The sequence below is a fragment of the Pseudorasbora parva genome, chromosome 3 (genome assembly GCF_024679245.1).
Source record: "Pseudorasbora parva isolate DD20220531a chromosome 3, ASM2467924v1, whole genome shotgun sequence".
NCBI lineage: Eukaryota > Metazoa > Chordata > Actinopteri > Cypriniformes > Gobionidae > Pseudorasbora > Pseudorasbora parva.
In genome coordinates, this window is record NC_090174.1 from 42,553,592 (window position 1) to 42,566,223 (window position 12,632).

Sequence of the window (12,632 nt, forward strand, 5' to 3'; positions counted from 1 at the left end):
GTTTTCAGAGATACACAATGCTTCAAAAAATAATTATAATATGCTTTTTTGGTGTTTGAGAGACATTTTTTATTATCATCAATGTTGAAAACAGTTGTACCTAATATTTTTGTGGAAAACGTGATAATTTTTTCCTGATTCTTTGAGTAGAAAGTTTAAAAAAAACAGCATTTATTTGTAATAGAAATATTTGGAACATTGTCTTTACTAAATCTTAGACCTCAAATGTTTGAACTGTAGTGTGTATTGTTGAAAGCACTTAATAAATAATCGCCTGTACTCCTGCAGTGTTTTAAATAAGAGACTTGAAATGTATGAAAACATTGAGGCTGATGATCTGTCAGGCTGAATTCAATCATGTACTTCTCATGTACTTACTACCTGCTGCTTTCAACTAAGGAATCATTTTCGCTGCCACACACCATCCAAACAAGTCTGTTATCCATGTTTAGCTAAAAATTGTGAGCACGTTTAAAGCAAAAATCTTGTATGTGTGGCAATATATCCCAAAGTGCCCCTTTTTTCAGTAGATCAACCGTTCAGCTGTAAATAAATCTCATACATAATGAACAACGAACACGCAAGCCAAAAAAAACAATTAAAAGCAATAGTGTTTTGAAAAGTGTGTGATAAAAGCCATGGGAATTCTGCCAAGGGTTGCATGTTTAATTGAGTCTATTATTGTATGTATTTTTAATTGCAAGCTGTTTCATAACATCTGTCCATTGACAGCTCTTTGTAGGTATTCAGTCTAAAATGTCTGTAACATTTCTGCAGCTGTTTTGGTCTGCAATAAACTCTGTGATTTTAAACATCATTTATTAACCGACAGCATGTTCAGACAGATCATACAACAAAAAATAGAGTGTGGTGTGTAATGAAGAAAAAAAAAATTCCCTTGACAACTTTGTTGTTTAATAAAGATTTCACGTCGATCATCATAAATATTGATATACAAACCAAGAGTTTTGCTCTCGGAAGATGACATTTATTTACATTACTGCTTCACAAACATTTTACAAAAGAAGCAAGAACAGTATTGAAAAAAATAAGAAAGGCAAATAAGGCCCATGTAAGCCCACATGCATTCAGTGTATTAAATACAACTTGCGAGAAAGGTGAAAAGCTACAGCCACTTTATGTCAGTAGAAAGTGCACCAGTTGCTGCTGTCGCTGGGAGTCAGTCCCCCTGTTATCAGGAGAATCAGGTCCACAAACCACCAAATGCCAAGGCCGCCCAGGGTAAGCAGCTTTCCCACCGCAGTCCCAGTGTGTCCGAGACAGAACCGATCAACGCCAAAACATCCCAGGAAAAATGAGTACAGTAGGGTGGTGATGAAGTAGTGTCCTGTGTATCTTAAATTACAAAGAAGAAAAACAATCTATTAATATCAATGACTGTATAACTTAAAAAAAGAAAAGATTTGCACCAACACAGCTATGCATGTACTGAACAGACTGTCCAGAGTTAACGGTTTATGTTTAGTGAAGCTTGTGAATTGATAGCTCTGTTCACTGATGGTCAGTTTTGAGATATATTGTGCACATATTGATGCGCAGTGAAAGGAATCCACAGTACCTTACTGCCCCCTTGTGGTAATTAAATAAAAAATTATGCAATGCACTCCTGTGAAGCAGAGGTCAAACATGAAAGCTAAACTGTAACTTGCTATCATTTCATGTTAGTGATATTTATTTTAAATAAATAAATATGTGATATGAACGCTGAGACAAATTAATTTCCCATAACCTTACTGGTCATTTGTGATTACTGGATAACAATTTTAAAAACATTTTTTTGAATCAGACCAGTTTGCTAATGAATCAATCAGAACATTTTGGTGATTCATTAAAATAAAGTGACACAAAAAAAAAAACTTGCATACAAAAACATTTATATGGCTAGCAAGCAAGTTTTACTCAACAAAAGACTAGCTGATTAAATATTTTACAACTATATCCAGTATAGATATTTCTGTTTTTTTAGTTTATAATGTAATATGTAATATTACAATGTTACAAATATTACAATAATGTAATATTATTACAATGATTTTATAAAATATTTTGTGCAACCAGATGAGACACAGGACCGTGCCTGATCTAACATATCCAGATAGAAATTTGTTGCTCTTTCTCAATAGAAAAATGCAAAACAAACACGCCTATTTTGCTCCGCTCCACACATTGAGAGTGTTAATTCATTCCAGTGATATTTTTGTATGCAGAAGGAGTTTGACAACAGCCGTTTGATCCACACAGAGATCTAATCTCACCATCATCGAAGAAATGATGAAGAAATGAAGAAACTGAGACAAAATCCACAAGAACTGCGACAACGACTCCAAGACGCTTGAAGAAACCCTCCTGCAAAGCTCCCAGAAAAACTATGAGAAAGTGTACCAGGACAAAAGCTGTTTAAAATGCAAAGGGTGGTCACACTAAACACTGATTTGATTTAGTTAATTGATAAACAAAATCTATTTATGACATTATTTTTGAAAGCATTCTCACTTCACAGCCTTTTTTTACACAAGTGTCTAAAACTGTTCACAGAACTGTAGCTTTGCAGGAGGGTTTCTCCAAACATCTTAGAGATGTTGTCGCAGTTCTTGTGGATTTTGTCTCAGTTTCTTCATGTAATCAAAGATGGACTCGATGATGGTGAGATTAGATCTCCGTGTGGATCAAACAGCTGTTTTCAGACTCCACTGGAATGGATTATTACAATTAATGGCAAAATAAATGTCTGAAAATGTAAACTGATATTACCTACTGACCCACTATTGCAAAATATATAACTGGCTTAAAAACATTTTTGGGGGGTGAAAATACTAATGTGCCTAAGACTTTTGCACAGCAATGTATTAGGAGTATGTTATCTTACTTGTTGGACAGATTTTGTGAGCTGACGCTTGAAACAGACAGTGAAGAGGTTTAGACGCTCCAGGCTTATACAGTGTGGAAATGAATGCGTAATCATCTTCGCTGAAGTGAATGCCAATAGTACGATCACAAATGGACAAACAACATGGCACACAAGCATATTCAAGCAAAAGCCAGCATAAATCAGTTAAATTAGCCAGCATAAATTAAAGCAACCTCAGCCTTCACTCCCTGAGTTCTCTCCAGTGCTGGAAAGCTGATACTTCTTGCCTGATCTAAGCCTTCTTTTGTTCCACACTAGGGCTGGGCGATATGACGATATTATCATATATCGACGATGTCTCGCAAATATCTCTATATCGATAACAGTCAGTGTTATTAGACGATAATCAACAGTATCATAAAAATGGCGACTGATAAACGCACAGGACATTGCGTTGCCAAATACATTATAAATAGTAGTTACCATACACTCACCTTTTTAGTGTTTTTGATGCATAACTACAGTAGCCTATATGTGTTAAAGCAAAACATGGAATTATGGATAAGACGTTGGTTGCGTTTTCATTATACATGCGCAAAGAGAAGCACGTTGGCTTGGCTAAATGTTTTAAACCGCTCTAAAAATATTATTGGCTATTAGGCTAAATTATAAATATAATAGCCTATTAATAATACAAACATTAATCAAACATGGGAACCTGGAAAACATTTAAAATAGCCGACTAACGCTAAAAATAAAAGGAGAGAGAAACCTTTGGGGGAAAAAATAGCTCAACGGAAAAAAATAGCTCAACCTTAAACGGTTGAAAATGTGTATGAAACCTAACCATAGGCCTGTATTTTAAATACTATAAAATAAAGGTGTTAGAATAAAATTGTTATAATAAAAAAAATGAAAGAAAAATATATTAAAGTGATGTTAAAATCGCTCCATCACTGCATGAGCTGTGAGTTTAACGCGCGTTAAACTCACAGCTCATGCAGTGATGGAGCGCAGTATTCTGAACAGAAACGCATGAGCTATTCACGTGAACACTGCACTTTGCTTAATTAAATATTTTCGTTTTGAATCGTTTCGTTTAAAAGTGGACATTTTAAGCTTTCTATCCGCATATTTCTCATGTCTCTGAGGCAAGTAGCCTTCTGCGTTTCAGTTTATTTATGAGACGCGCTCCAGTTCATGAGCAATGAAAGCGATCACTCCGGCGACTTCGTCACGATTATAGTCTGCTGTTTGCTTATTATTTATTAAACCCAGGCAATTGGCCAAAGAAACCTTTATTAAAATTAAGATACAATTTAAAACGAAAGAATGCTTTCTACAAAACAAAACGTAATATTAAACTAAATATAACCACCAAAATCATTTCTGACTCACTCACATCGTTGCACTTATCATAATCAGATGAAATGTAAAAATAATATTATAATAGGCCTATTCAAACATAGGGCCTAATTCTCCCCATCATTAGTAGACACGCCCCTTACTGCTGATTGCTTATTAGTTTATTATGGTACTCAGCTTGAGTCACATTTCAGTTTTGAAATAACACTTACCCCACCTTAAAGTGCAAATAGGCCATTTACTATAACTCTGCCCATGATTTAAGGTTAATGACAGGTAAAAGGCATAAGGCAGCATCTAATTTATTTTTAAATATAAAAACAAAATATGTTGTCGTTATTACTGCATTTATTGCTATTTTATAATGTACTACAATACACTGAGCTGCAAATACTAGTGATGGGGAGTTGACTCCAAAAGAGTGGATTCATCGACTCCAGTACAGGAATCGACTTTCTGTGTCGACTCTATTGCTGTGTCCAAAATCGCTCATTTACTTTATTGTTTACTGAATCTCTAAACTAAAGTGCATGGTAGTTGAGTGAACTATATGCAAAGAGTGAATGAAATGAAGCGAGCCGCGAGGTAATACTCTAACGTACATCGCGTCAAAACAGAAACTCTCACACAAATTTATTTGAGCGCTTACTTTAGAAATAGAAAACAATCACAGCAACTTTTTTTTTATAATTATAGGCTTCCTCCATGCTAGGTTTAGTTTAATCTATGGTATTAATGCATTAAATAGAGATTTGGTTTTCCCGTAATTGTGTTCATTAAACTAACCATAAATCATTGTTTTTTTAAATCACATCATGAAGAAACGCATCAATAAGTGTGCATTATTTTATGTATAGAATCTTTAACTTACCTTTAAAGACAATGATCATAAGGTTTCGCGCCACCACTTGACAACAGCTTTTTTTCGTGACTTTTCCTATGTAAAATTATGTATTGGCAACAGATGCATAGAAACGTTGATAGCCACTCAAGTTATACAAGTTGGACAGTCATGCTAAAAGTGTGCGGTTTTGATAAAAGGATTTTAAGACTTTGTGTCGGGGGGAAATAATTTAAGTGTGTAACAACTGCAATTTTGTCTGATTTTTTAACCCTGTTTTGATGTAAAGTAAATGGAGTCGAGGAGTTGATTCCATAGACTCCCACAGTGGGAGTCGGGAATCGGAGTCGACTCCAAAAAACCTGGAATCGAACACCCCTAGCAAATACTGTAATATCTGTCACTATCTGCAAAGTATGAATAGCATGTAACACCTTTTATTCTGGCAAAAAGAAACTGCTATTTTCACTTTCCACTGGAGCCCTGCTATATTGGCTTTCACTTACTTAATGCATGGCTCATTGCCTCTGAGAAACTCCCGTGGTCCAGCGCACTCTATGTCATCCAGTGCTGTGCATAACACCATGGTATGGTTCACATCTTTGTACACTTGACCGCCAAACTGTAAAATGTAAATTGTATGTTTTTATCTTTGCTAAACATACATACATACATACATACATACACACAAACACTATTATATATATATATATATTAAAAAGCAAGATATTTTCAAGGCTCTGAACTGCAGATCAACATATCTTTCCAATAAAAATGTACGTGCCTTTACACATCCATAGCCCAGCTCCTGAAAGGCAGAAAAATTTCCTCCGTGATCGACTGGATCTTGGCAGACTATGAATTCCTCTGGTCTAAATGAGATAATAGCACAGCACTTAACGTTACTATACCAGCTCCCACTGAACTGCAAGTCGTTGTTTACATAAAACAGGCCGCGTGCTTCAGAAAGATGATGTGTACTTACAGGTATCGACAGAGGACGACAGGTGATGGAGGGCTGTACTCGTACTGTTCCGTGTGATTTGATGTTTCAGTAGCTAACGTTATAACACTCTCCGTCACACTTTCGTCTTCTGGTTGTTCGTTGAACACTTCTTTGCTGGTCGTTACTCTGTTTCCGGGTGGCTCGGTTGAGTTTTGCGAGTGAATCCCGTCCAGACACTGTAAAAGCAGTACTGTAAAGAGCAACAAGAACTGTCCGCATAATAAAATGTAGTTGACTGAAATCTGCGGCATGATTTCTGAACAGCAGTTGAGCTGAACGGCTAACTGTTCTTTCAGATAATAAACGAGAGCAGCTACCTAGCAGTGATTTTGCCAGTCGACATATTACTGGCGATATTATTAAATAATAGTCGACTGAATTATGTAGCGTATTGTGACCGAGCATGTACCATATTAAACTGCTAATAGGAAACAAGCTAAAACTGAGCTGTGTACTGTAGACAAAATAGGCGGCGCATTGTGATGACGCAATTTTGTGTGGCATACGTCATTTCACGCTATTGTTCAGTATTATTTATGTCAATTTATGTCAATTTGTATGTTATAATTTTGTTATTGCCCTCCTGAACTTTTTATATATTGTTTTACGTTAGTTACTCTGTTTTTTGTGTGTTTTTTTTTTTTAATGAATGAATGAATGCCTGAGTTGTTCTGGTTATGGCATTAATGGAAAAAAAAATGTAGGCCATATTAAGAAATACATCGATATACTATAAATAAATTGTATTTTGCTGCTAGTTATTAAAAATGTATAGGCCTATGTCGGCGTAAAGTTAAACATTTTGTGTGGCAAATGTGCTAATGAGAAACAATTCCTTTGAAATTAGACAATGTTAGACTTGTTAACGTTAACAGATATATTAACATTACTTCACTGGATATATTGTATGGATTAATAGAAATGTTTTAATTTATTGTGCTCATCCGAGCAATAACCATTGCATGACTTCAATGGGTCACATCTTATTTAGAAAGAATAATATATTTAGAAATGTAATCTTAATATGTATCACTAAATTTGATAAGTATAAAAATACCCCCTGCTTCCACCCTGCGCTGAGTGAACCTTTTTTATTCAGTAGCCCAGCAGATCTCGTATCATCGTATATACACGGGTCACGGGTGACCTCTTGTGGTGAAATTAAGATATATGTGCTTTTGTTTCCGCTTGAAGATTATTAAGTAAAACTATATTATTGAGTATTTATATACATTTTATATAAAAACAAATTGCAAGGCCATCAGTCTTAAATAAACAAATAAACAAATATATTGCTAAGAAAAAAAAGACACATTGCATAAAGTAAAAATATGCTTAAGTGCTACAGTTGTTGAAATAAATAAATGTAATAATCTAAGTGCTTAAAAACTAAAGTATTAGGCTTGCTATAGTGCAATTAAAAACAATAATAATATAAGTAAAGTAAATAAACGGTAAAACACAGAAAAATTGGTATGAAACGTATTTAATGGTTGCTCTGCAACTTAATGTATTTTATGCATTTTCACACATTTACACAGCAGATAAACACTAAAGAATAAATAGTATATATTATTTTTATTCCAGACCTTCACTTGATACATACCATACACTAATAATGCACATAATTGCAACTTGCTGAATTTGTTGTTGTTGTTATACAGACAGCTCTAGAGATCCTGACATGTTGTGTTTTGATCCTCATTAGGTTTTGATCTAAACTCATTTGATCCAGGAGTTGTAATACCAGTATGCTCAGTTGTATCAGTTTCACTGTATGGTATAAATACAGAGGTTTGTGGCATTTTTCGGCCATGTATCCACATTGGTACAGGGTAGGGTCTGAATCGGGATCGGTAGCTACCGTTGAGAAAAGGGGGGCATTGAACCTGGTGTGATATCGCAGAAGAGTTTGCAGCAGATGTGGCCATGTAACTCTGTGGATAAGACAATACACTTCCATGCGCCGAGACAAGCACACCCTGTAAAAATCAGATCAAATATATATTTTATACGGTATACTGTATATTTTTAAGTTATAATTATCATTCAAGGTAAATGGTGTAAAACAACACAACATATTTTATTTAGCATAGCTTGGGTCTTTTTATATTTTTTTAATTACTTTAAAATTGTTGAAAATTATTGTTTATTTCTGGTGATATTCAACACAATATTAGGCTTACATTATGAATTATGGACTTACCTGAGAAGTCGTTCTGTGCTGGTGAAAGTTAATTGGTAAATCTGGCATGCCAGTAATTCTTTGTTGTGAGGTTGAGACTGAAGAGCCATAACTTTGACCCTCCCCTTCATTTGACCTTCTTGATAACCAAGGACCAGTTGCTTCAGATGCCAAAAGTGGAAGTGTTCCAACATAATTAAACTGACATAAATTTGACAAGACCTGTGCCGGCACACGCAGTGAATTAATTAGGCCTGGAGCGGGGATGTAATAAGGCAGAGCAAGCAAACCCTTCTGAGAAATATCAGTCGCATCAACTGCAAACTTGGATTTTGCAGCATGTTTTTTATCAAAGGGTAAATGTTCAGTACCCTCCCCCTCACCATGCTTTTCCTTGTTGTTGACCTCTATGTTCCAATCTCCTCGTATCTTCTCTTTTGAATCATCCTTGGACTCTTGCACTGTTGTAGAGATTTCTCTGGAATTTTGCTCATCTTGAGAAATTGACTGATTCTCATCTTCATTGCTTTCCTTCTCATCCCCATATCCATCAATGTCGCTCTCATTCATATCTGTGGAAGACATATCTCATAAAGGTGTTTACTATATATATATATATATATATATATATATATATATATATATATATATATATATATATATATATATATATATATATATATATATATATAGTGGTCAAAAGTTTACAGATCCTGCATAATGTTAAATCTTTTAATAAAATATGAATGCAAAGGTGACAACTTTTGAACAGGATGATGTTTGCGGCTTTTGTAATAGTTGTGTTTGAGTCACTCAGATGTCCTCACCGTGAAAAGCTTGAAATCGGAATCATGAAGTCACTGCTGGAAAGGGTTCAAATATGCAAAATATGCATGTAAGAATGTGTAGGACCTGAAGGATTTTTCTGAAGAACGTTGTGCAGTTTAACTGCTCAGGACAAACAAGGGACTCAAGATCAACCATCACAAAACAAATCAAAAAACAGCTGTGGATCATCCAGGTAATGACACACAGTAAAGAATCAAGGGTATGTAAACTTTTGAACAGTAATTTTTATAAACTCAGCTATTTATTTGTCTTGTGGGATATTTGTAAACTTATTTTGTGTATATCTTATTCAGGACAGTATAAAAAAAAACAATATAACAATATAAAGCATTTTGTATGCCTCTTATTTTGTTAAAATAATTACCCCCCCCCCCCCATTTATATATATTTATATATATATATATATATATATATATATATATATATATATATATATATATATATATATATATATATATATATATATATATATATATAAGTGTAAATAAAATTCCAAACGAATACCTGTTGAAGTTGATGTTACAACATTAGTTTCTTGAATTAAATAATTTGATGAACTTTGGTCAAAAGAGGAGTCGTCTGTGAACAAATTGACTTGTTTCCCTTCCACATCGCACCTCTGATGACACATCTGTTTCCTAAGTATTGAAAAATAATCATTTAAAAAAATATGAAAAAGATTCTTTTTTTAGAGAGTTCTCTGTTCATAAATGTCCACATTGAAAACTGAGATTTGAAATGTAACTAACACCTTGAAATAAAGAGAAAGTTTCTGATATATTAAAAACAAAGACACACATAAGAAGAAGCACTAAGTAATGTGAACTTTTTTGTTTCAAATGTAAAAAATACTTTGTGAATTATTCTCTAATCATGCTGGAAAACATAATCATAAAGTTTTACACAAAATTGTGTTCATACAGCTCCAGTTTTGCTGTCATTAGAGCAAAAAGGGGCAGACCAAATACATTGTTTCGAAATTAATATGGATTATTCAGATGAAGTTTTTACTTCAAAAATAGGCTGATAATATAATTTGTTCTGAAAATAATTGAAATGCAAAATATAAACATTATTGTGAATATAAGTGGAATTTTTATACAATTTTTTATTTACAATTTATAGAAAAAATACCTTTTCTCTCGTCTCCCATTTCCGGTATCGCGAAATCCCTTGGCAAATGGATTATTATCGATTTTCAACTGAGTTATCTGTAAAGGTAAGGTTATGTGTTAATGAAGATATCAGATTTCTTAATTAATTGTTAAGGCTACAACTTTATTAGGATAATAATGTTTCTCGGATAAAACATTGAATCAAATCTTGTCACCTTTTCGTTTTGGTATGCTGTCACAGCGATAAATTCAGTCTCAGGAAACACGTATGTTTTGAATGTGCTGTAGGGAAGTTTGAGGATGTCGTTGGCTCGAACAATATGAAACCTCGGCTGATATTTGTGCATGGAGTTTAAAATTGTCTGCAAAATAAAATCATATCATTTTTATCCATATCCCATATCCCCATTATGTTTAAACAGACATTTTTAAAACATAGGCTATATGTTCGGATTCCACCTAATATTTTTTACACAGAATTAACAAAAATAACTTTAAGCTTATTTTGATACACGCAATTTGTTGAATGTTCATAGCGCATTTCGCTTTTACTTGCTTGGTATCAGAGAAAATGAATTTAAGGTTAAATGTAGGCTAGCTACAATAAAAGTCCAAATTCATAAAGAGCGTGCTATACGAAATACTCACAAATCCATGTTTGTCAGATATATTGTTCGTCAGTTTGAGTTTATGAAAGGTCACAGCTTTGGACATCCATTGCTCCCCGGTAGCAGGACTGTCTGGGTGGATGTACATTCGTTTGGGCATTTCTGGATCGGCCTTTCCAGCCACCATCCAGCGGGAGTTGTGAAACTTGTATCTGAAGTCATCAGCCGCGACTATATCCATCAGCAGGATGTACCTCGCCTTCCTGTCAAAGCCGCTGCAGCGCACTTTAAAAGCTGGAAACATGCGCCTCAAAGAAGCAAAAGACATGTTTCATTTGGCGTTTACACTCATGTTTTAATAACGTTTTGATATCTAATTTTCAAATATGTAAAACATTATTTCTGAATATTCTCTGAACGTTTAATTTTTTATGTTTTAAAACATTTGTTCTTTAAGCGAACGTTAAAGAAACATTCCATTTTATCATTTTGCTAACATTATGAGGTATAGGCTACTTTCGAATCATCTTTGAAAATTCTGAAACAAGTTATATTAACAAAAAGCACTATGAACGTCCAACTAAAACATTCAGGGGACATTTTTTTTGTTTTGTTTTAAAGTAGCCTAACGGTTTGAGAACATTATTGAAGGCCAGATAACTTTGAACGAACATTCTATTAACGTCGTTAATAGAATGCTCGTGAGAATGTTTGTTCATAACTTTGAGAGAACCTTGACAGAACGTTCGTCAAAGTTCTGAAAACATCCCTTGTTAGCTGGACATGTGTCCAGTTCAGGACACCACAAGAAATAAATTGTTTACACATCAATAGCTGAGATCGTCAAGATGCATTTTCAACAAAAAAACAAAAAACAATCCAATAGGAGTCTAATAGCCTATTTTTAAAGTATTTTTTTACCTTCCAGACTTTGTTATGACCATCTCCGTGCCGCTTTTGTGAAACTGTCCCCACAGTTCCTTGCCTTCCAGGTGAACCACTGGGTCATCCTCGGGTGTCAGTCCGAGGTCTCGCGTCTCCACAGAGAGGTGCGCGGGAGAAGCGGCTTCTTTGAGTGCCAGACGAATAGAGTTATGGAGAACGTTCTCAAACTGCTGTTTCCCGTATCCAACAGGAAAAAACTGTGGCTGCTGTCCAAGCATCGAACTAATAGTGAAGTCAGTGGAACTGGCCGGTCTAAAGTGGTGATACGCCATTCTCTCAACTTGTAGTCACTCCATTCCCACAACTCCTCTCTGAAATCATGCTAATTTCAGTGTGTCAGAAGTTGTACCGACTGTTTGTCAAAATAATTCTCGCGTTTTTGAATGAGTCATCCATTCATGCTTTCATTCCTTTCCCCGTTGAGAGAAAACCCCAGCTACAGTACAGGTTGTTTTATGGGGTCTCGTGCGCACAGATGAACCCTGGGGACCTTATGCCAGATCTCCAGACAGCATGGTGGTTTCTGGTCGGGACGGGTCAGTCAGGGGGTTCTGATTGGCTCCGCGGACACGTTGTGCTTCAAAAGGGCGTGGTAAATCGATTTTTATAAAGAATCAACTGCAACAAAGTGATTTGATACAAATGGAGCATCAGCTGTCCAGATTTTAGTGCTGCTCATGTTTGTGAATACAGTGGAGAGAGCTCGGGGCTAGTTGTCAAGGTTGAGTCAATGTAGGCTACAATTGCTCAGATCAGGCTTATATTTTCTCTGCCAGTGATTTTTGTATAGCCTACCATAAATAAAATTGACATATTTTTGTTATTGAATGGCAAAAAACAATATAACCA

At 34.9% G+C, this 12,632-nt stretch overlaps 2 protein-coding genes across 2 annotated transcripts; both read right to left on the reverse strand.

Moving 5' to 3' along the window:
- Positions 1-893: 893 nt before the first annotated feature.
- Positions 894-6,577, reverse strand: tm2d2 (TM2 domain containing 2). The gene is made up of 4 exons (XM_067440191.1): positions 6,061-6,577; positions 5,860-5,947; positions 5,582-5,697; positions 894-1,356 (listed from the first exon to the last, which is right to left on the reverse strand). The coding sequence occupies exons 1-4, from the start codon at positions 6,330-6,332 to the stop codon at positions 1,143-1,145; spliced, it is 690 nt and encodes a 229-aa protein (XP_067296292.1). The 5' UTR covers positions 6,333-6,577; the 3' UTR covers positions 894-1,142.
- A 1,174-nt stretch (positions 6,578-7,751) lies between these two features.
- On the reverse strand, positions 7,752-12,055 carry tbx3b (T-box transcription factor 3b). The gene is made up of 7 exons (XM_067440192.1): positions 11,760-12,055; positions 10,879-11,146; positions 10,446-10,592; positions 10,250-10,326; positions 9,620-9,753; positions 8,288-8,838; positions 7,752-8,063 (listed from the first exon to the last, which is right to left on the reverse strand). The coding sequence occupies exons 1-7, from the start codon at positions 12,053-12,055 to the stop codon at positions 7,752-7,754; spliced, it is 1,785 nt and encodes a 594-aa protein (XP_067296293.1).
- Positions 12,056-12,632: the final 577 nt, after the last annotated feature.

What these genes read in the sequence shown, in the direction of transcription:
- tm2d2 (XM_067440191.1), bottom strand. Translation starts at nt 6,332, where the DNA reads ATGCCGCAGATTTCAGTCAACTACATTTTATTATGCGGACAGTTCTTG. An exon ending in GTCGTCCTCTGTCGATACCT is followed by an intron (nt 5,948 to 6,060) that starts GTAAGTACACAT and finishes TATCTCATTTAG; the next exon opens with ACCAGAGGAATTCATAGTCT. An exon ending in GGCAATGAGCCATGCATTAA is followed by an intron (nt 1,357 to 5,581) that starts GTAAGTGAAAGC and finishes TTGTAATTTAAG; the next exon opens with ATACACAGGACACTACTTCA.
- tbx3b (XM_067440192.1), bottom strand. Translation starts at nt 12,055, where the DNA reads ATGGCGTATCACCACTTTAGACCGGCCAGTTCCACTGACTTCACTATT. An exon ending in CAGCATACCAAAACGAAAAG is followed by an intron (nt 10,327 to 10,445) that starts GTGACAAGATTT and finishes TTACCTTTACAG; the next exon opens with ATAACTCAGTTGAAAATCGA. An exon ending in AATGGGAGACGAGAGAAAAG is followed by an intron (nt 9,754 to 10,249) that starts GTATTTTTTCTA and finishes TTCAATACTTAG; the next exon opens with GAAACAGATGTGTCATCAGA.